Here is a 24,480-nt window from a genome sequence, read left to right as displayed (position 1 = left end):
GTCTCGTGATATGTAATTGGCCATAACTACACTAATAGTGAAGCACTAACGAAATTGTTAGTGCTTTATAGAAGCACTAACGGATTGGACTATTTTTCCGTTAGTGCTTGAAGTGTCGGTGCGAAATTCACGCTGACTTCTCCATAGGTTTTCTTACTTGTAACACCTACACTAATGAAGCACTAACGTTAGGTGTTTGTGCTCTAAGAAGCAATTACGATGCACTAACAATTGCACTAACAGAGGTAATTAGTGCTTTTGAATGAGATGGGAATTTGATACAATGAATAATTCCCCATGTGTTTCTTATGGGAGTTTTGAGACTTATAATTGGCCATTTCTACACTAATGGTGAAACACTAACGAAACTACTTGTATCTTCTAGAAGTACTAACAATGCACTAACGTATAAAACTAATTTTTTCGTTAGTGCTTGTAGTGGGGGCTAAGTTCACGATAAATTCGAAAGTTTTCTTTCCTTGTAATATTAGTGCTTCCTAGTGCACCAACACCTAAGTTTCGTGCTTCATTAGTGTAGGTGCTACAAGTAAGAAACCTTTGTGGGCCAGCGTGAACTTGGTTCCCACTTCAAGCAGTAACGAAAAATAAGTCAATTCGTTAATGTATCGTTAGCGCTTCTGCAAAACACTCATAGTTCTGTTAATGCTTAACTATTGATGTAGATATGACCAATTATATGCCACAAAAATCCCATAAGAGATTCATGTGGAATTTTTCATTGCGTCAAATTTCCGCCAAAATCAAAAGCACTAATGACCTCTTCTACTGAAATCGTTAGTGTTTCTTAGTGCATTAACACCTAACGTTAGTTCTTCATTAATGTAGGTCCTACAAGTAAAAAAACCTTTGGAAGCTTTCATGAACTTGGCGCCCCACTTCAACCAATAACGAAAAAAATTAGAGCTGTTTTCGTTAGTGCTTCACTATTAGTGTAGTTATGGCCAGTTACATCTCAGGGAACTCACATAAGAAATTTAAGGGGAGTTTTTCACTGTGTCAAATTTCTGCCAAATTAAAAAGCACTAATGATCATTTCCAGTACAATCCTTAGTGCATCGTTAGTGCTTCTTCGTGCACCAACCCCTAACGTTAGTGCTTAATTAGTGTAGGTGCTACAAGTAAAATATCTTTGGTGGTCAGCGTGAATTTGCGCCCTCTTCAAGCACTAACAAAGTAATTAGTGCATTCATTACTGATTCCTGAAAATACTGACACTTTGTATGGAATTTGATATTTCTGAAGTTGCCCCCCACCAAAAACTTTGAATAAATTTCAAAATGTGGTAACACTAACGTTAGTGCTTAGTGCATTTAAGTGCACTAATCACGCTCTAACGATTGCCGTTAACTCCATGTTTCTACCTCTATTTGTATAAAATTTGATATTTTTGAAGTTGGCCCCCCAGCAAAGATCTTGAATAAATCCCAAAATATGGTAGCACTAATGTTAGTGCTTATTGCGTTTAAGTGCACTAACAATGCACTAACGATTACCGTCAACCCCATGTTTCTACCTCTATTTGTATAGAATTTGATATTTCTGAAGTTGGCCCCCCCACCGAAAATCTTGAATAATCCCAAAATATGGTAGCACTTACGGTAGTGCTTAGTGTGTTTAAGAGCACTGACGATGCGCTAAGTTTAGTGAAAATCTGTCTGCATAAAGATGGGTGGGGGGCTAACTTCATATGAAGTAGGTCCCAAACCAAAATCTTCAATATCTCGTAAACGCTGATAGCACTAACGTTAGTTCTAAATGCACTAACGTGCACTAACGATGCATTAACGATGTGCAACGTTTGGTGTGATTTGGGAGAGGTGGGGGGCCAACTTCAGGGACGTATTTTTTTTGCGGTACATTCCGGTAAAAACGTACCACGAACGATTGACATAGTCTTATCTCGAAATTCCAAGATGGGGGGTTCCGGAAACGGCAGCCCCCTAGTTAAAACTGTCATACTTTTGTACTGGAAGTGATACATACAAAAATGTTTGCGATACATTCCGACACAAATGTTGTTAAACGATTTGCATAGGTCTCGTTTCGAAATTCCGAGAGGGCATCAAAACGGCAGCCCCGTAGCTTGAAACTCTCGTATCTTTGTACCGGAAGTGGTACAGAAAAGAGTTTAGCGAAACGTTCCTGTTCAAAAGTAGTGCAAAGAGTGGGCATAGGTTTCATTTCGAAATTACTGGGTGCGGGGCTGCCGATACCACAGCCCCTCCTGAAAACTCATATAACTTAGTACCGGAAGTGGAACAAACGAAAATTTTTGCGGTACATTCCGGCACAAACGTAGCACACACGATTGGCATAGGTTTTGTTTCGAAATTCCAAGGTTGGAGGCTGCCGTTTCTCCAGCCCCCCCACTTTGAAACCCTTTTAACTTCGTTTCGGAAGTGGTACAAACGAAAATGTTTGCGGTACATTCCGACACAAACGTAGCACAAACGATTGGCATAGGTTTTGTTTTGAAACTCCTAGGTGGGGGGCTGCCGTTTCCCCAGCCTCCCACTTCAAAACCCTTATAACTGCGTACCGGAAGTGGTACAAACGAAAATTTTTGCGGTACATTCCGGCACAAACGTAGCACAAACGATTGGCATAGGTTTCGTTTCGAAATTCCAAGGTGGGGGGCTGCCGTTTCCCCAGCCCCCCACTTTAAAACTATTATAACTTCGTACCGGAAGTGGTACAAACGAAAATTTTTGCGGCACATTCCGACACAAACGTAGCACAAACGATTGGCATAGGTTTTGTTTTGAAATTCCTAGGTTGGAGGCTGCCGTTTCCCTAGCCCCATACTTCAAAACCCTTATAACTTCGTACCGGAAGTGGTACAGACAAAAATTTTTGCGGTACATTCCGGCACAAACGTAGCACAAACGATTGCCATAGGTTTTGTTTCGAAATTCCAAGTTTGGAGGCTGCCGTTTCTCCAGCCCCCCACTTTAAAACCCTTTTAACTTCGTACCGGAAGTGGAACAAACGAAACTTTTTGCGGTACATTCCGGCACAAACGTAGCACAAACGATTGGCATACCTTTTGTTTCGAAATTCCAAGGTTGGAGGCTTCCGTTTCTCCAGCCCCTCCACTTTGAAACCCTTATAACTTCGTACCGGAAGTGGTACAAACGAAAATTTTTGCGGTACATTCCGGAACAAACGTAGCACAAACGAATGCCATAGGTTTTGTTTCGAAATTCCAAATTTGGAGGCTGCCGTTTCTCCAGCCCCCCCACTTTAAAACCCTTATAACTTCGTACCGGAAGTGGTACAAACGAAAATTTTTGCGGTACATTCCGACACAAACGTAGCACAAACTATTAGCATAGTTTTTGTTTCGAAATTCCAAGGTTGCAGGCTTCCGTTTCTGCAGTCCTTCCACTTCAAAACCCTTATAACTTCGTACCGGAAGTGGTACAAACGAAAATTTTTGCGGTACATTCCGGCACAAACGTAGCACAAACGATTGGCATAGGTTTTGTTTTGAAATTCCTAGGTTGGAGGCTGCCGTTTCCCTAGCCCGCCCACTTCAAAACCCTTATAACTTCGTACCGGAAGTGGTACAGACAAAAATTTTTGCGGTACATTCCGGCACAAACGTAGCACAAACGATTGTCATAGGTTTTTTTTTTCGAAATTCCAAGTTTGGAGGCTGCCACTTCTCCAGCCCCCCCCCCACTTTAAAACCCTTATAACTTCGTACCGGAAGTGGTACAAACGAAAATTTTTGCGGTACATTCCAGCACAAACGTAGCACAAACGATTGGCATAGGTTTTGTTTTGAAATTCCTAGGTGGGGGGGCTACCGTTTCCCCAGCCTCCCACTTCAAAACCCTTATAACTGCGTACCGGAAATGGTACAAACGAAAATTTTTGCGGTACATTCCGACACAAACGTAGCACAAACGATTGGCATAGGTTTCGTTTCGAAATTCCTAGGTTGGAGGCTGCCGTTTCCCTAGCCCCATACTTCAAAACCCTTATAACTTCGTACCGGAAGTGGTACAGACAAAAATTTTTGCGGTACATTCCGGCACAAACGTAGCACAAACGATTGCCATAGGTTTTGTTTCGAAATTCCAAGTTTGGAGGCTGCCGTTTCTCCAGCCCCCCACTTTAAAACCCTTTTAACTTCGTACCGGAAGTGGAACAATCGAAACTTTTTGCGGTACATTCCGGCACAAACGTAGCACAAACGATTGGCATACCTTTTGTTTCGAAATTCCAAGGTTGGAGGCTTCCGTTTCTCCAGCCCCTCAACTTTGAAACCCTTATAACTTCGTACCGGAAGTGGTACAAACGAAAATTTTTGCGGTACATTCCGGAACAAACGTAGCACAAACGAATGCCATAGGTTTTGTTTCGAAATTCCAAATTTGGAGGCTGCCGTTTCTCCAGTCCCCCCACTTTAAAACCCTTATAACTTCGTACCGGAAGTGGTACAAACGAAAATGTTTGCGGTACATTCCGACACAAACGTAGCACAAACGATTAGCATAGTTTTTGTTTCGAAATTCCAAGGTTGCAGGCTTCCGTTTCTGCAGCCCTTCCACTTCAAAACCCTTATAACTTCGTACCGGAAGTGGTACAAACGAAAATTTTTGCGGTACATTCCGGCACAAACGTAGCACAAACGATTGGCATAGGTTTTGTTTTGAAATTCCTAGGTTGGAGGCTGCCGTTTCCCTAGCCCGCCCACTTCAAAACCCTTATAACTTCGTACCGGAAGTGGTACAGACAAAAATTTTTGCGGTACATTCCGGCACAAACGTAGCACAAACGATTGCCATAGTTTTTTTTTCGAAATTCCAAGTTTGGAGGCTGCCACTTCTCCAGCCCCCCCACTTTAAAACCCTTATAACTTCGTACCGGAAGTGGTACAAACGAAAATTTTTGCGGTACATTCCAGCACAAACGTAGCACAAACGATTGGCATAGGTTTTGTTTTGAAATTCCTAGGTGGGGGGGCTACCGTTTCCCCAGCCCCCCACTTTAAAACCCTTATAACTTCGTACCGGAAGTGGTACAAACGAAAATTTTTGCGGTACATTCCGGCACAAACGTAGCACAAACGATTGCCATAGATTTCGTTTCGAAATTCCAAGGTGGGGGGGCTGCCGTTTCCCCAGCCCCCCACTTTAAAACTATTATAACTTCGTACCGGAAGTGGTACAAACGAAAATTTTTGCGGTACATTCCGGCACAAACGTAGCACAAACGATTGGCATAGGTTTTTTTTCGAAACTCCAAGGTGGGGGGGCTGGCGAAATGCACCTGGAAAGTAGTAGTGGGCCGGCGAGGGGCTATCCAAAATTATCTTTTATTACTATGATTTGGCATGAACTCACTACTTTTAAATGTTATGTTTAGAAGATAATAATGTTTTAATGCTTAAATAAGAAAACTAAGCTTACAATATAACCGACTATTCAAAATGATCTTAGTTTTAAAGAAAGGAATATAGTTTTCTACGTCTGCGTAAAAAACTGGTTTTCTACATGACGTATATTACTAGTAAATTACGCGTAATTTACGTAAAATACGTAACAAGTAAATTACATTGCCAACCCTGACTGCAGCAGTGAGGAGAAAGCCAGCATCATTGCATTTCGAAGTGAAAACTTCTCCATAAAGACGGTATGGAAACGTACAAATCATGCAGAACTAACCATATAGGGTTCTGGCAACCGCCAAAGGACTGCCTCCGACTGTGGTTCCAAAGAACAAATTCGGCAGTGGGAGGCCAAGAAAAACAAGGAAATCTACACTCTTCTAATGAGAGAAATAAAGAAGAACCCTCGACTGACGACGGAGGAACTTAAAGAAGTGCACCCGAGTTTATTGGGGAACGTTAGTCTTCGTATAATTCAGCACCGTTTGCATAAACACCTGGATTTGCCGTGTCGTACTGCTGCTAAGAAGCCTCTACTCATCAACTGCATGAAGAAACAACGTCTTGCTTTCGCAAAGAAATATGCACAATGGACAACAGCACAGTGGAGGAAAGTCATGTTTTCCGACGAAAACACATTCCATGTATTCCGAATGGGAGCTGTTAAAGTTCGACGTCCATCATCTTCAGGTCGATATGACCCAAAGTAAAAGGTTCCGACCGTTAGACACTCCCAGTCTGTAATGGTTAGGGGGTGTTTTTCAAGTGAAAAGGATACAGGAGGTTTATATTTCTTACCACAAAATGTAAGACACGCAGATCTGTATATCAACGTTTTTCAGGACCATTTAGTGTATATGCTTCATATCCACGACTGTGATTTTTTTTCATGCATGATAACGCACCTTGTCACCAGGACAAAAAGGGTAGCAAATTTTCTTGAGGAGCAACATATTAAGATGTTAGAATGGCCTGGGAACAGCCCCAATCTAATTCCAATCGAAAATTGTTTGCATCGTATGAAGATATTTTTGGGGCAGAAGAACCTGCAAACCCTCCAAACAGAGTTGAAGAAAATGTGGTGTATTGACATGGACTTAAATTGGTTTCAAAGTCTTAGAAATTCTATTCCCAAGCACATTCAAATGATTCACAAAAGGAAATACAACATGACTCCGTATTAATGTATGTATTTTTTTGTTGTTGTTGTTGTATGTGATACATCTTAAACCGATTTTTTTTTAAATTTTAACTTATCATATATAATTCAATAAAACAGCAGTACATTAGTATTAATATTACGATGAATTTAAGAAAAGACAGACGGAAATCAGACATTCCAGAGTGAAAAAAAAAGTATTCAAATCGTGGTAGTGTTTCACGTGTGTTATGTACTGCTGAAAATATTAATGTGATTTTTTTTACATGTAACATAATCAAGTGATACATTAATACACACACACGAGGTCCGAAGAGTTTCTGCGGCGAGTATATATATATATATATATATATATATATATATATATATCACATTATCCCTTATATAGGGCAGAGTTATTGTTTACGTGCCAGGAGAGCATTCACATTACTAATAAAAATATTATTATTTGCATTGTGGAACATTTGGACTGAAAAAGGGAAATTTTGATGTTCGGAAAAGATTTTATGCTGCTTCAGGTTGGCAACATTGACCGGAGATTCCACATCCTTGTTTTTTTTCCCAATTCGATTTTTTTTTATTCTTCGGAACAAACACACGTGTGGTATTTGAATGCTCCCTTAGATCTGCCATCTTCAAAGACAAGACTTCTTTTATGTTAATAAGGTGCTGTCACCTAAGGAAAAACAGTAGAACTAACTCGTGTCTTGCATCCATTAAAACTGGGGCAACCACATGCCCCGCTTTGACCGGGACAGATCCGTTTTAGGAACGTATCTCGGCCGTCCCGTCGGTAGGTGAAAAAAGTGGTATTTGTCCCATTTATGCAAGTGAAAGAAGTAAATAACAAACCTAGCATCTTTACTCCTTGTAGAAGTATTAACAATTGAAGACTCGCTGTAGAAAACAATGTAAGTGCCACTTGAAATTGTTTCACTTATTTTATTTTATTTTTTTAAAAAATACGTTTAAGCCTTAGTTAGATTGTCATACTTCGTTATATGTTAGGTTGTACTTCTAACCAATAGTATTTTCAATTTCGTGACTTTTGGGCACAATTTAGTATATTTTGGCTCTACTGTTGCAGTAACTTTACATTGTTCGCTACAGCGAGTCTTCAATTAATAATAACAAAGCTGTAAGAATTGAACTTAAATTCCCTACATTATACATGATATATTGTTCGCAGTACTACTCGAAAGTCAGCATAGGCTTTAGTAGTTAATGCTTGTTTGTTGAACGAACTTCAATGTGTCTTTCCTCTTTCATTAGTATTAAATTACTTGACCCCGCCCTGTAACAACGAGAGAGAGAGAGAGAGAGAGAATGGGGAGCTCTGGTATCAGGGCGCTGATATAAAGGGATCCAAGAAAGTTCTGTCGCTTTTTGTGGTGGTCTGTGTTCAATTGGCCCTCACACCATGAGTTGAATGGGAATAGAGATAAGGCGAAAGTCGGTTGTTGGTGTGGGTATATCCAACATACTATCTGATTGCGGCAGTTCAGCTATACCGTGAACTTGTGTAAGGACAGATTGAGCACGGTTTAATTAGAGCGCATTTTGTTGTGTAATTCCTTTAATCGCTCAGGATAAATCCCAGTTTTCAACTTAGGCCATTTTGAAAAGTGGTTTCTCAAATTTTTGGCTATTTATAAATGAATGGAAACGTTTTTTTGAACCATACTAATCAGAACTTTTTTTTTCATTTCATATAATGTACGAAATCACCTCCCAAAGGTTTCGGTGGAGTTCCTTTCCACTCTGTATAGTTATCCTTCAGGCTCTTTGCGCAGGAGACCCAGGTTACATTTCCAGATTCGTATCCCACGTTAAACTAAATATTTACGTCTTATATGCTCTTTGTGCCAAGAATGTAATGAAGGATATACGGCGCATACTTAATTAATATTTTTAAAGTTCGCACATACCTTAAAACAGGGATGTAATGGAAGGTATAAGGATGAATATACGCTGTGTTTCTGAAAAATTTCGAGCTAACGCCAGCAAAATTTTTAGCAGTATAGTGCTACTCAGGCTGAAAGAGGCGTTTAAGTCGAAATCAACTTTAAAGCAAATGAGTAACTCATTTGACAATTCGGGCCGCGGTGGCTCAGTGGTAGAGCGTTCACCTCTGGTGCTTGGGGTCCCGGGTTCGATCCCAGCCCCCGCCAAGTGAACTTTGTGGTGGACAAACACCGTGTGCGTGGGTTTTCTCGGGGTTCTCCCGTTTCCTCCCACTTTCTTCATTCCACCATTCCATTCATCACTCATCATCACCGTCTGCTTTAGCCTAACCGGCATAACCGTGGGACGTAAAACTCAAAGATTTCATTTCATTTTTTTCATTTGACAATTCATTTCACCACAAAAATGTAGGCTACTCTTATCCAAGGCCAAATATACATTTGTTAACCACATATCCATGAGGAAGCTTCAAAATATGCATAAAGTACTGTAAATCTAGCGGAGACCAAATTTACTGAAACCCCGTGAGTGTTTCCCACCTTAAACTTGATTTACATGATTTTAACATGATGATTTTAGATGCGTAACTCTCTACCTACGGATATATCACAATCATTTATTCAAATTATAAGTGCAAGACCTACATATTTCTCTACAGTTTCGCATGCTTACTTTCGCAGTAACAGTTCAGACGTGAATCAATTTAAGATGAAACTCAAAACTATTAATATGCTAAATGCTTTTCTCTAAATACTTTCAAAAATGTTCTGTAAATATATATCAGATGTTAAGTTTAAAATTGTGAAGTGCACACGAAACGTATTTGATCTTTATTTCATAATAATTGGTATATGTGTATGAATGAGCATGCATAATGCTTCAAGAATCTACTGCGGCGTCCCCTCGCCCTCGAAATAATACAAGTCAGTCTTTTTTCCCCGCGATTAGCAACGAATTTCTCCCATTTTGCTTCTGTGCAACCAGTGGAGCAACATAATCATCACTCATCTAAGGAGCATTGCCTTCTTTCCTCCTCCCGCTCGCTGCACGGAACCAGGTATAAAACAAGTCTATTTAGCGCGATTACATTGTACGCAAGGACTGGTGTTTAAACGACTGTTCTCTCAGGCTAATGCAAGAGTGAGCCAAGCCAGAACACGTAAGCAGGGAATAACACCAAAGAACGTGACTTATTTGGATTGTCAAATCTCTAGTGGGCATCAACCAGGGTTGCCGAATCCATATTAAACAAACTGATTTTTTTAAAATTCAGTTATCCCTCGTTCATATATAGAAATAAATGTCCATAATTCTTCTTTTAGTATTTGCCTTCGTATTAATTGGGAATATATGCGACTTCGTGACTACATTATAGAGCTTTCCCTGGGTCAAAGATATAGGTTTCGAGAAGAAAGCTTTCTAAACATTACCTAGGTACTATATAATCATTGCATTTCTTAAAATATCATTTAAAAAAACTAGGTAATATCGGGAATCTTAAATGCTACATACTACACGCAAGCAGAGTCAATTATCAGTATTGAATTACAAGTGAAACTATAATGATGGGGCTTGATATGGGTCATATTCTTTGCCTATAGCACTGTGAACATCAATGTTTCCAAGGTCTATCGTTTTCATTTTATATAATTGATTAAGTGTACATCCGGTTCCATGTCAGTCAGATAGTGACAAATATGTATACAACTATCGAGCATGATCTTCTAAAATATATTGGTTTGTATAAATAGACTATGAAAAACTCTGCTTATATTGTAGCATCATTAATTGACCCTAGTTGCAAATTATACCATTTGTAACTAGTGTTACCAGATCTCTTTCTGTAGTCAACAGAGCACATACCAGAATTCGTGGTTTGTTCCAACTACTTTTATCTGAACTACAAACAAGTATATTATCATGAGCAATAATTTCAACCAATGTACACTCATGTCCAAAATTATTGTCGTATATCTATAAATATGTTGATGTATGAATATAATTTGATAACGAATTCACTCGGTATTTCTTATAACGTTAGTATGTGTATAATCGAAAAAGACATATATGTGGCAAATTTCATGTCAAAAGAGCAGTAAATAAGAACAATAAAACGAAAATAAAACTTTCTTGTCTATTTAGCAACATTTTATTTTACTCATTCTAATTTTCGTATTTATAATTCTTTTCCTATGAAATTTACCGCAAATATACATTTCCCGATTTTACACATAGTATTAGTATTAAAATTACTCTACAAAATCCTCATCAAATTATATTCTTACAAGAAGACAGTTATAGATATGCGACAATCATCTTGGATATGAGTATACTTGGTACTATTTCTTTAATTACTACTTGGTAGTACTGAAAAAACGTTATATTACAAATTATTATACTGTAGAATTACATTAACAACGATAAAAATCACATAGTTGTTTACCTTTCGTTAAACTGTATCATTAGTTTACCAGTTCTGAGTAGTTTATGTCTGAATTAAACTAAGGTTATCAGGGCTGTTATTTCAAAGAATTCTTGAATCAATGAATGATACTATTGACAAAAGACATTATGGTGTAACTGCACAAAACTATAAAAGAACAGTTAATTTTGTGTACTTGTTCATTTTTAGAGTGCGAAATAAGTACGTGTCCCTCTTGCAGCGCTACAACATAAAACACTTTTAATGTTATCAATGAAATAAGAAATTAAAATAAATAACACAAAGTTTATTGACTCAGTTTTATATTTCAATTTTCCTTAACAAAAACAGGGAAAATTCTACTCAGCTCGTAACATTTTGTAACACATTTTATAACTGTATTTAGTGTTGTCCATAGCACAAGCCAAGACTATATATATATATATATATATATATATATATATATATATATATATATATATATATATATATATATATATATATATATATAATATCGTTTCGTTTCATAAATTTTGTAGAACTCTCGTTGTATCTCGATTCTCAAAGAATTCGTTATCTAGTCTCGGAAAACTTTCCTCGTCTCGTCTCATTTCGTAAATTTATGTACAAAATTCTGCCCTGACCTTTCTTAGTTTCATTTAGAGGTTATCAAAATCCTTCCGTGTCACGAGAAGTCCATAAAGGGTATGATATAACAAGATGTAAACCATATTTATTATTGGAGTGTATTGTGTAATGACTTGCATATCTGTAAACGTAACTTTTATTATGTTCGTAGCAATAGTCGCGGTGGCTCAGTGGTATAGAGAGTTTATCTCTGGTGTATGAGGTCCTAGTTGTATCCCAGGTTGCACCAAGTGGCATTTATGGTAGACAAATAGGTGCGTAGGTTTTATCGAGGTTCTTTCGTTTCCTCCCATTTCCTTCATTCCACAATTTCAATCATTTTCATCATCAGCGTATCTTTTAGCCGGTATAGTCGTGCGATGAAAAATTGAAAGATTTATATTATGATTTTACAATCATTTTATCAATTAATCGTATTGCAGAACTAATACTTGCAAGTCTTCATACGATTTTCATCCTAATTGTAATCTTTTCTATGCAAGCGTTCCTTGGGAGAATAGTAAATACATTGATAAACAATGTTCATTAAATTTGGATTACAGCAACTGTAACGAATTTCTATGTCCCAACCTAGTTACAAAGTTAATTAACTTACCAACATATCTTAAGCTAAAATTATACGCGTAATTCTTGTAAATCAAAGGACCTAGCGAATGTTGTCCATTCTGACCAATGAACTGGATAGCAAATAGTAAACCTGAACTGTCCGGTTGAAAACTGGACGGTTGGTAACAGTATTTACAACACAGAGAAAGAGTCATGAAGACAGAAATGGTGTGCTCAGGAACTTGTTGCAACAGGCACAAGATATAGAAGAACATACGACGGAGAAAATTTGCGTGCATTTCCTATTAGTGCCTGCATATGAGTAAAAAAACAAAAAAATCAACTGACATATACACATGTAGTTTGCTGAGCCTCCAATAAGAATTTCAGAAGATTCTCTGAAGTAGTGGGCTACAAACTGCAACATCCTCCACGCCTTGAAATTAGGAGATTTTAAATTACATGTTTCGTACATAATTAGACACATACATTTTTTGATAGGATAAGTAATTCTTAAAGTTGACAAAATTGCTTTATAAAAGCAAACCTGTACTAGATTGATGTGTGGCAATGCTGTTGGTCATATATGCTGTTCTGAATTATCTTCGTTGGTCTCTGTTCACACGAATTGTGTAGCATTTCTTTTCGAAATCCGGATTCTCTCAGATATCCGGATTTCTTCCGAAATCCAGATTTTCTTCGATATAAGGATTTCTTCCGATATCCTCGTATATGAGCATTTCTTATCTATTATTCAGGCTGTCTCACATAGATTATACTGGACATATGAGCATTCTGTAGCCATGGTATGGTTATACTAATGTATCCACAGTGCAATGGACACCAAGTTTAACTTTGTCACATAGATACATTTCATGTCTAATTTTGGCTAATCCACAACTCGTGAAAGACACCCTCAGCACCAACTTTGTATTTGATGGATATTAAGTTGAGACTCGGTTACATCCGAAGGTATATATAGGGCTAGCATAGTATAAATGTATTTAAAAAATCGTTCTCTTAATCAAAATTCTGTTCATTAACCTACGTATGTGTTCCGAGTCGCTGAAATGTATGTACAAGTACGCATATTGTGCTTTTGCGTATCAATGGGAATACAGAATACTGAAAACAAGGTAAACATTATTTTCTTGAAAAATATGACTGAAGATCTTTTTATATAACGGGCGACTAATTTCGTTAAATAATAACCAACTCAGGGGACAGTGGCTTATTAATAAAACACTCACCTTTGGTGCATCATATCCCTAGTTTGATTCCAGGCCATGTGACTTTCTGGTGAACAATATCCTGTGCTTGGATTTGCTCAGGGTTCTCATTTTCCTCCGATATTTTCATTCTGTCAATTCCTTTGCAATAATTTGCTATTTCTAATCATCCGTCTCCGTTAGCCCGAAAGACATAAACGTGGGACATAAAACTGAAAGATATCATTTCATTTTTACAACCAAGATAGACACAAATTTGCCTATCTTTAAAGTTCTGAGTTTTTTTTTTTTAATTTTAGCTTCAATGTAGATAATAAAATACTTATTAATTCTGTCGATGATATTAAATATAATTTATTTTTTTTAATTTCCAGATGGCAAATTTCATATGCTGCCAAGTGGCGAACTACTTGTAATGAAAGTTCGCCCTCAGGACAGCTATTCTTCGTATCGCTGCCGAGTCGCTCACAGGCTATCTGGGGAGACTTTAGTCAGCGTCAAGGGAGGCACAATCATCGTTAATGCAGGTAAGAGATGTAGATCTACTATCGTAAAGGTAGGGTGGAATAGAGCCATCTAACAAATGTATTTAATTAAATGTCCCCTCTAGCTTGTTACATCTCTGGCCGATCCAGTGTCAACAGGCGTTCTGATGAAAATCGAATTCAGTGATGCTTTCCTAGCACGTACGTACAGTATCGCGTGACATTTTCTTCTCCATCAAAGCGTCTGAAAATTTTCACAAAGTTCATAGAAAGCTGCACAGGAGAGACAAATTTAATTAAACGTCTTTAACGTGCCATATGTTCATCTACTAAACACCTCCAGTGGAACTCCGAAAGACAGGAGAGAGAAAGAGGAAAAGAGGAGAGAAGGAACTTATTCGGTGGGAGTTTCAACCATTAATTGGACAGCTGAATACTGTATTATACGTTAAAAGGCAGTACCGCGCACCTTTCTCGAAATCGCTGCTGTGAGAAAGGAAACTGATGCTTTTAATTTCATTTGTCAGTTTTAGATTTATGTTTGAAATCGAAATTCACTATCAGATTTGTTAATATTTGAACAAATTCAGTTACGTCAATTTCCTTTTAAGAACGGGGATCACCATACTCAGTGGTATTCTAATGTGCGGGATCCCTGGTTCGATCCGAATTTGCGTCAACTGGAGTTTGCGGTGAGAAAACATCGTATGTGGGGATTTTCCTGTGATTCTCCCATATTCTCCCACTTCCTTCATTCCATTCATTATTATCACCAATGAACAAATGTCATTTAGCATCGGAACATCTGTGACACGCTAAACTAAAAAAAAAAAAAAAAAAATGATATTGATCTTGTCACCGAGAATGTACTCTGATAGCTGTAATAGTTTAACGAACCCAAACTATAGATTTTTCCGAACTAAATATTTTTCCGAAATCGGAACTTTTTCGAAATACGGAATTTTTCCGATTTTACTTTCCGGATTCCGGAAAGTGAAAATTCCGGAACTGGCCATGCCTAGTATATACTGATTTTTCCAACGTTTTTGATATATTAGATCACTCTCTTTTGTTGGCTAAGTTGGATTCCTTTGGGTTATCTAACAGCTTATTAAAATTATCTTCATATTTACTCAATCGGAAATATACAGTTAGTTTTAATCGTACACAAGCTTTGCCTTATATAGCTTCATCCGGTGTTCCTCAAGGATCTAATTTATTATTTTTTACTTTTTATTAATGACTTACTATCTGTTATCAAACACTTTCAGTCGTTACTTTACGCTGATGATTTAAAAATTTATAAGCAGATTAACTCAATTAGAGTTTCTGACAATCTGCAACAAGATATTGATTCTTGTTATCAGTGGAGTGTAACTAACAATTTAGCATTTAATATTAATAAATGCTCTGTCATTACGTATATTAAGGAAAAGATGTTCAGAAAACATAATTATAGTATCAATGAAACTCTGTTGAGTAAGAATGATGATGTTGTTGATTTGGTCATTACATTTGATACTAAACTGTCATTTAATTTGCATTTGAAATGTTTAGTTTCTGAATCATATAAACGTCTAGGATTTATCATAAGAACAACATCTATGACTGACGTTTCTGCAATCACAACTTTGTGTTGCATATTTTTACGGAGTAAACTTGAATATGCTTGTGAAATTTGGAGCCCTTATTTTCAAACTCACATTGATGACTTAGAACGTGTTCAGTATAAATTTCTTTGTTATTTGTATTTTAAAAAGTACAATAGATAAGCTAAATTAAATAGAGTATCTTATTCTGCTTTGTTGTTAGAATTTTTCATGCTTATGTTAATTACTCGTAGATTTCACGCACAAAATATTTTATTGTATAAGATTAATAATTATTTTGTGGATGTGCAAGATTTTTGCAATATATTAAATTAAATGTTAAGTCTGTACATATACCATTTTTAAGATTACATATACCAAGTTTAAGATTATATATACCATTTTCTATAAGCAGGTCAAATATTATCCAACATTAACATTCGCCAGCAATTAAATTGTGTAATCTTCACGATCAGTTAATTATGAAGGGTATAATGATTGTTTTTTCTATGCCTTATGCTCAGTATATATCTACAGTTCGAAATTACTATAAGTAACAATGTTCAATGTGACAATGTGCTTTAAACTTTATATATCACTAGTCGTTTTTGTATTTCCATCATTACCTCATCATTTTTTTTCGTTTTTTATGTATTTATACATATTTTGTATTATCCGTATCAGTTCTTTTCTACTTTTGGTATTTCTAGCATCATTTCTTTGTATTCTATTCTTGTATTCAAATATCTTTCTTATAATTTGTCTTGTATTTGTAGAATTTTCTTAGAATTTGGCATACTTTTTTATTGTAATTTATCTCATTTTTATTTGCCGCTTGTTAAATGGAACATATAGCTTTGTCAAGAGCATTGAAATAAATAAATATATTTAGGGTATTCTAAAAACAAAACCTAACATCAATGAGACTAAGTTTATCCTCTGAACATTGATTGTCTTCCATTATAGATACCCAGTAGCCGCTACAGTCGACGTTTCTGTAGAGTTGAGCGGGTTGCCGTTTTACCAAAACCTGAAATGTTCAAGGCGTATGCGGCAGGGTAAGGGGTGGTCCGAAAAATCCCATTTTTTTTTGTGCAAAGTCTCTGCCACGCGTAGCAACTTTTGCACTACCCGTTTTCAAATTTCAAAAAAAAAAAGTTTTTTTTGACCCACCCTAGTATACACCCCTGCATTGATCAATTATAACATTCTAGCTTATGAATTTATTTGTTTCTACTGTTATGGGCTTAAGTTATTATAAAAAGACGTTAACAACAAATAATAAAGAAACTAGATCTACCTGTTTGATAACAATAATAAATAATACACTGAGCTGATCAGTACCGGACTGTATGAACTACTTTTGGGCCACCCTGTATTTCTATGAATCATAAAGAAAATTGCATGTTGCTTTCTAGAAAATCATCCAAAAAATCTCATCCCAAGGATATTGTGTACATTAAATAGCTATTATATATATATATATATATATATATATATATATATATATATATACGGGGCGGATACAAGGGGAGCTATAGGGGCTATAGCCCTCCTTGAGCTCAGATATACACTGCATAAAATGGGTTTCAGTCCTGCTTTACACTGGATAAAGCGGAAAACTATGCTTTAGCCCCTCCCTTGATCATATCCTCGATCCGCCATTATATATATATATATATATATATATATATATATATATATATATATATATATATATATATATAGAGAGAGAGAGAGAGAGAGAGAGAGAGAGATTTTAAAGTTTTAACAGGCCTAAAGGGGGCATGAAGAAATTTCCCATGTTATTTAAATGGGCGTTATTTTTGTCATATAATCTCATATTTTAGATTATTGGAATTGGAATGAATACTTGAAATTCGGTATGCTTGTACGTTTTTGCTAGCGTCATCTGTATAAATAACTAAAAATAAAAATTTCTAACTATAAAGTGGTTTTATGGGGAACTGAAAAATCTTCCCCATGTTATTTATATGGGATACCATTTATACCCCATATTATTGGGTACGACCTGTATTATTACAAAGCTTAAATTTGGCACGATTGTAGCTTTTCGGGACTAACCTACAGAAAAATTGCCAAAACTGAATATTTTTAATCTTTAGTGGGTCTTAATATTACTCATATTATTTAAATGGATGAAGAAATTCCTCATATTATTTAAATGGGCCTTTTTTGGACATATAATCTTATATTTTAGGTACTTAGAATAAAAACTAGAAAATCGGTATGTTTATACGTTTTCGTTAGCACTAACTAAGTACAGTAAGTCGCAAAAAAAAAAATCCAAATGTAGAGTGTTTTTATCGGGAATTGAAAAATCTTTCCCATGCTATTTATGATACATCTACTACACTCCAAAATGTTCTGGTACTTACCGCAGGATTAGAATAACGAAATTTGATATGATTGTAGCCTTCCGGGACTAACCGACAGGAATATTTCCAAGAGTGATATATATCTAAGGGGTGTAAGGGTGGTTGTTTCTAAGGGGTCTAAAAGACCCTAACAGCACAATTACAGAGCAAGCATATGCCTATCGTGTTCCTCAGGTACATGGGAATGTGTCCAGTATGTGCCTTATGTACCGTTGAGAGAGAAATCACATGGGTGGCAAGTGATAGTGACAATCTATTTCCGCCCCTAGGCACATGCCTGACATGCACCTTGGGAACGTGCCTAGTATGTTTCTCTGCCGTAACCGGCAATGAACCACAAAATTACTCCCTCCAAAATATGTTAAATCGCCTATATGCGTAATGCGTTTACATTAAGGTGAGTCTAAAAAACACTTTAAACAAGTAAAAAAAAATGTACCCCAAGATGGACGCAAACATCCAACTTTTGGATTACTAGCCGCGTACTCTTCCGACTTGGCCACGGAGGCGATGAAGAGAACTCGCTGGTGAAGGGATAAATTATTGAGGTCTTTTGAATTTGGCTAATCAGAGTGCTCCTTTAACCGCGTATATTTGATAACCGTTTGGGATCAGATAAAATCTGCCTGCCATGTAATTTTATAACAAAATGAGGAGTGTCTATTTACTTTATTTATCGGTTCTTCCATATTCCCTTTCAAATGATCAGAGCAGTTGCCATCTAATAAAGTTGATGCGTTTGTTGCTTCTAGTACACAATCGCTTAGAAAAAGAAGCAGCATATGCATCAAATGTGGAGAAGAATTTAGAACACCTAAATGTAGCATGCATAGCAAACCTTGTGCTGTTAGGGAAGGGATGAAGAAATGTCCGTGCTATTTAAATGGGCGTTTTCTTGAAATACAAAATATTATCTTTTACATATTTGAAATAGGATATGGAACTTGAAATTTGGTAGTATTGTGGGTTTAAGAGGTGCGAGGCCGTTTGTCGAGGGGGGTCAGGGGCAAAGCGCCCAGCTGGGTCAAATTAAGGAAATGTAACTAAAGAGCAAATGCATAAAATTCACTCTTGTTGCAAGGCTGATGCGTAAGAGATGTGAGGCCTTAGGCCGAGGAAACGCGGGGTCTGGGGGCGGAGCACCCAGCTAGCCAAAGGCTGGTCTATATTATAAAATTGAAAGTGACTATGTTTGTGACTCCTAATCTCTTGAACCACCCGACTGGTCTCAATCAAATTTTCGGTACACATGAGGTTCTGACCTGGAAATCTTCTTATCGTTTCGCTTTGACAGAGCAACGTAGGGGGGGGGGTAGGAGGGGCAGATACACTAAAATCAATAGATATAAAAATATAAAAATGGCAGTGTTCATGAGTTAGTAACTTTTGAACCACCCGACCGATCTCAATCAAATTTTCTACATAGATAAGGTTCGAACCTGAGAAGTTTCTTTTTTTATAATTTTACTTTGACGGTAAATCTTAGGGACGGGAGAGGGGAGGAGGAGAAATATACGAAAATGAATAAAACCATCCGACCGATCTTGATCAAACTTTCAACATAGATAAGGTTTGGACCTGGGATGTTTTCGTCATTTCACTTTTACGGTGCAATGTAGCAGAGCGGGACGGGGAAGATATATGTGTAAAAGATATAAATAAATAAAAATAAAAGTGACTGTCTTTATGACTTCATCAGGCTTAAATCACCCGAACGACCTTAATCAAATTTTCAACATAAATGAGATTCGGGCCTAGAAAGTTTATATATATATATAATTTCACTTTGACGGTAGAAATTAGGGGAGGGGGATGGGAGGGGAGGAGAGTGAGAGATTTAGATATAACAGTTAATAAAACTTAACTCTTGAATCACCCAATCAAATTTTTCAACATAGATGAGGTTAGGACCTGGGATGATACTTAGAATATCTATTCACTTTGACGATAGAACATAGGGGAGGGGGAGGAAGGAGTTAAAAATTAATTAAAACTTAATAATTCTTGAACCAAATGATCAATCTCGATCAAATTTTTAACATAGGTGAGGTTCAAGCCTGACTTGTTTTTTGTCATATCACTTTGACTGTGTAACTTCCGGGAGGGGAAGAGATATTTTCAAAAGGTATAAAATGACCGATATTAGTGTCGAATCTATAGTTTTGAGTCGCTGAGATGAACACGTGACACTTCCAATACTTTTTAGATCCAAATTCAACCTCTCAGCTTGGGTGAAGGGTGTATATATATATATATATATATATATATATATATATATATATATATATATATATATATATATACAGGGTGGGCCATTTTAATTAATCCACGGAAATATCTGAAAAATGATAAAACATAGAAGAAATTTTTGAAGTACACATTATATATTGCTTAGGGGGAAAACCAATTCCGCCAAAAGTACCCCTCTCCGCCCCCCGTAAATGGGGGTAACGGGGGGTAACTTTGAAATATCAAATGGGAACATGGGTCGAGTAATACATCGTTCGAAAGGTCTTGGAAAACTAAGTAACGCTGTACCAAGAGATGTTTCATATTGTGCACCAGTTTCAAAATGGCCGCCATAAAATGGTTCGGAAACTCCAGTACCCGTAGTATGAAAACCATGGAAGGTAAATGAATGGAACAAAATTGAAATACGTAAATATCATAGGGCATATCGAATGATATAATCCCTGTGATCCCAGTGGCCTCCCTGAAGGGGTCTTGTGGGCTAACTTCAAAATTTCAATGTCCGACCGGACAACGGTTCGGGCGTACGCTTGACCTACCCAATGCTATTTGGAAGGCAGACTTCATGCATAGAGTATTGGTGCACTAAGTTAACGCGGATGGCCACAGTTACATTTTGATTAACTATTAGCATTCATGTCATATTGTGAGCTTGAGGGACGAAACGGTGTGTACGTATATCCCCGAAATGCTTTCTGAATAACCAGCACGCATTGCATAAAAGTTTCTCTTTTTTTAGTCACTACAGCGTCATCCTTACAAACAAATGTTTCAACCACACCATACCTATTTGTAAGGTTAGCCTTAATTTACGAATTAAAGTAGAGTTCTCGTTTGAACTTTCACTTTACTTTCCACCCCACTCACATACAGAGCGCAGGGAGAGATTATGTTGCAGGACTTGGGTTTCTCTCTATACATTATGGCAATTTTACTCTTATATTTTTATCTCTGTTGTATTATTCTCGAGTCTTGGAACGCCTCCGTGGTTTTTCTATTTAATTTTCGTTATTTTCATTTATGTCTAACCGTATTCATACTATGGGCACTAGACATTTTCTTAGACACAGTCGCCATGTCTTTGCGATCATTTTGAAAACGGTGTCTCATGTCGAAAATTTTCTTACAGAAGCTGTTTGATATTAATTTGTCTATGTAACGTGATGTTACTCGCTTCAAGCTGCTATTTGAAATTTTCAAGTTGGCCCCGGATACCTTTTAGTTGGCCCTTGAAGTCACCCCGACAACACCTCTCGATGTGCCTTACGTCAGTTAGCTACTCCAGTTTTTCTTTTGTTGATTTATCTCCAATCGCTTTCATACTACGGGTGACCTTTTCTCTGACACGGATACTATGTTTCGGCGGCCTTTTGAGAACACTGCCATTTCCCATCAATCGTTTTCTCCTGCAATATGTTACATTTTGCAAGATTTATCGAACGAGGTACCACTCGACTCATGTTACTATTTGAAATTTTGAAGTTAGCCCCCAAGACCCCTTTAGGGAGGCCACTGGGATCACAGGGACCACACCGTTCGATATGCCCTATGATATTTACGTATTTCAATTTTGTTCCATTCATTTACCTTCCATGGTTTTCACACTACGAGTACTGGAGTTTCCGAACCATTTTATGGCGGCCATTTTGAAACCGGTGCACAATATGGAACATCTTTTGGTACAGCGATACTTAGTTTTCCAAGACCTTTCGAACGATGTATTACTCGACCCGTGTTCCCATTTGATATTTCAAAGTTACCCCCCGTTACCCCTATTTAGGGGGGGCGGGGAGGGGTACTTTTGGCGGAATTGGGTTTCCCCCTTAGCAATATATAACGTGTACTTGAAACATTTCTTCTATGTTTTATCATTTTTCAGATATTTCCGTGGATTAATTAAAATGGCCCACCCTGTATATATATAATGATTGAAATATATAACTGATCTAAAATTATCGATTTTAGTCCCGAATCTATAGATTTCCAGGTCGCTGAGATGAACAATGACACTTCCGATGTCGTGCTTCGCAACATGGGAAGGGGAGGGATATATATAAAAATAATAAAAGATGACCGATATAAGAGCGCTTTAGCAATAGTAAAAAGTAACTGACTAACATTACACATTACTATTTTCTTTATTTTAAATTTAACCCAACGAAGCTTGCAATTGATACTAGTAAAAGATAACAGTAAAAATTTCCCATATAAGAAGAAATTATAATCGGACTGCTCATTTTATCATTAGCGCTATTAATACAATTGAGTTAGTTACGACATTACAATAGTAGCCCACAATTATCTAGAAGCAATTACTTACCGGTGGTGAAAGAGTTAAGTAGTTTCAGAGATTATCTCGAACGAACGCTAAAATCACAAACGTTTTTTACATGAATACTGAGACTTTAAAAGGTATAGAAAGAAAAAAGAAATGGATAAAATAATACACATCACTTAAAAGTTCTCTCCTAGATTTTGTTTTTTCTCAAATTGTGAACAAATTTTTACAAACTTCATCAAAAATTGTTTAAATTACATATAAGCTATTGTATTCAACGTAATCCCGATAGCAAAACTGATTACGTAGGGTAGGGAGGAGATTCTAAAAAAAAGGCTACATCTTGACACTAAATGAATTTCTCTTTCGGTTACTTTTCAAATTATAATAAGATACTCAACACCTTAAGACACTAACTTCTATCGCAATCGTTTCTAAAATTCTTCATAGTAATTCAAAAAATCACCTTGACAAATTACAGCTGTTGACGCATATAATTATTTGATTTTCCATATGTTAATTATTTTAAGCGTAAAATAAGATTAACACTAATTATGAGAAAAAGATCGATGATAGTAAATATTTGCGATTTTCTTGCGTAGAAATTAGCATATCCTTTTCGTAATCCTGCTACGTAATTAAGCCTTCATGTCTTTAACATTTAGAATGTTCAAATGTCACTTGTAACATAATATCTTGCAATCTCTCTGGTGAAAAGAAAACCTGATGCTCTGCATTGTTGAAAGACTGTTCGATTGCAGGGTTAATGAATGTCGTTTCAGAGACGTCGTCACTAAAGAAAGGATTATGATGTAATGTGAGAAGAAGCAGATCTTTAACACCAACCCTCTTTTCTTATTCTATCTTTCTATCTATCTCTGCCCTATCTTTACCTCTTCCATTTGCTTTGTTCCTTCTTTATCACTCATACCCATTCTGCTTCCTCTCCATTCTCCCGCCGATAGATTCTAATCCAAAGAATATTAGTATAGATACTCCTTACGGAGACATCGGAGTAGGATGAGAGTAAGATATTTGTGAGTCTCATCTTGAAGTTCTGCTGAATAGAAAATGATAGTAGCGCAAGACAAAAGCAAAGAAGTAATCAATATATGCACGAGAGAGAGGAATAATGCTGTCAAGAGCATAGGGAATAACACTCATGAGAGCAACTTATTAATTCAACGTCTATTTCATAGTTCCTGCGAATGAAACATTGATGAAAATGTATCTAGTGAAGCAACTGCTTTCAAGGCCGAAAGAAAACTAGTATTGTAAAGTACTCGGTTAATACTCAAATCCAGAACTTTGATTAGAAGTAACGTATCAAACATGTTTCTAATGCAAATTTAGTGTTCTTACGTAATGGGTTATTAGCACGATTGTATATTTCCAACTTTGTGTGTGCCTAGTTCAGTACTTGACTTACTATTTGTCGGTCGAGCATTGAAGGGTTTTTTAAATGATTATGTTTAGTAAGGTTTACATTTTTTTTGTTTTACAGGCACAAAATGAAGTGCCAAGGTATAGTTTCTTTTGAGTAAAATTCACACACACTTTTTGTTCCTGTAACGCGATGTCAATTAAGTCATACATGGATAAAGACGTCATTTATTTATTATATCAAATTAGGTACTTTTCTCGACAGTATTTCGAAACGTTCAGAAAAGTGGCTTCTATGGTCAGGCTGCCCGAATTCCAGCATGTCACACATTTATGAATAAGTAGGTTTCTTCTGAAAAGATCTCCTTATCTTTGGTACAAGCAGTACCGGATTCGATTCCCCATGGAGACACTCGGTCGGAAAGGCGTAACAGTTTTTCAAGCCAGCCATCCTTAGTGAGATTTTTTTTCCTGGATTTTCCTCATTCACACCTGACAAATGTCGGGATGGTACCTAACATACTTCCATGCCGATTCCTTCCCTCCACATTCCTTTCTTTCTCTCCAATTCCTCAGGCAGTGATATCACCGAGGGATGTTATCCCTCATACATAACGGGCTAACATGGCCATAGAACCCGAAAAGCTCATAAATTGTATTAATAATCCTGATCCTAAATCTAATTCTGATTTGTTGGATGATGATAGG

At 36.8% G+C, this 24,480-nt stretch overlaps 1 protein-coding gene across 1 annotated transcript in view; it reads left to right on the top strand.

Annotated features, from left to right (window-relative positions):
• Positions 1 to 24,480, top strand: part of LOC145687543 (cell adhesion molecule Dscam2-like) — a 1,184,503-nt gene that overhangs the window by 558,529 nt on the left and 601,494 nt on the right. Inside the window, exon 4 of the mRNA XM_081761007.1 lies at positions 13,763 to 13,915. Coding sequence (XP_081617133.1) covers positions 13,763 to 13,915 — 153 coding nt within the window. The remainder of the gene's footprint in view (positions 1 to 13,762; positions 13,916 to 24,480) is intronic.

This window comes from Thermobia domestica, chromosome 6, assembly GCF_964235325.1.
Source record: "Thermobia domestica chromosome 6, izTheDome1.hap1.1, whole genome shotgun sequence".
NCBI classification, from domain to species: domain Eukaryota; kingdom Metazoa; phylum Arthropoda; class Insecta; order Zygentoma; family Lepismatidae; genus Thermobia; species Thermobia domestica.
This window is presented reverse-complemented; position numbering and strand designations above follow the sequence as displayed.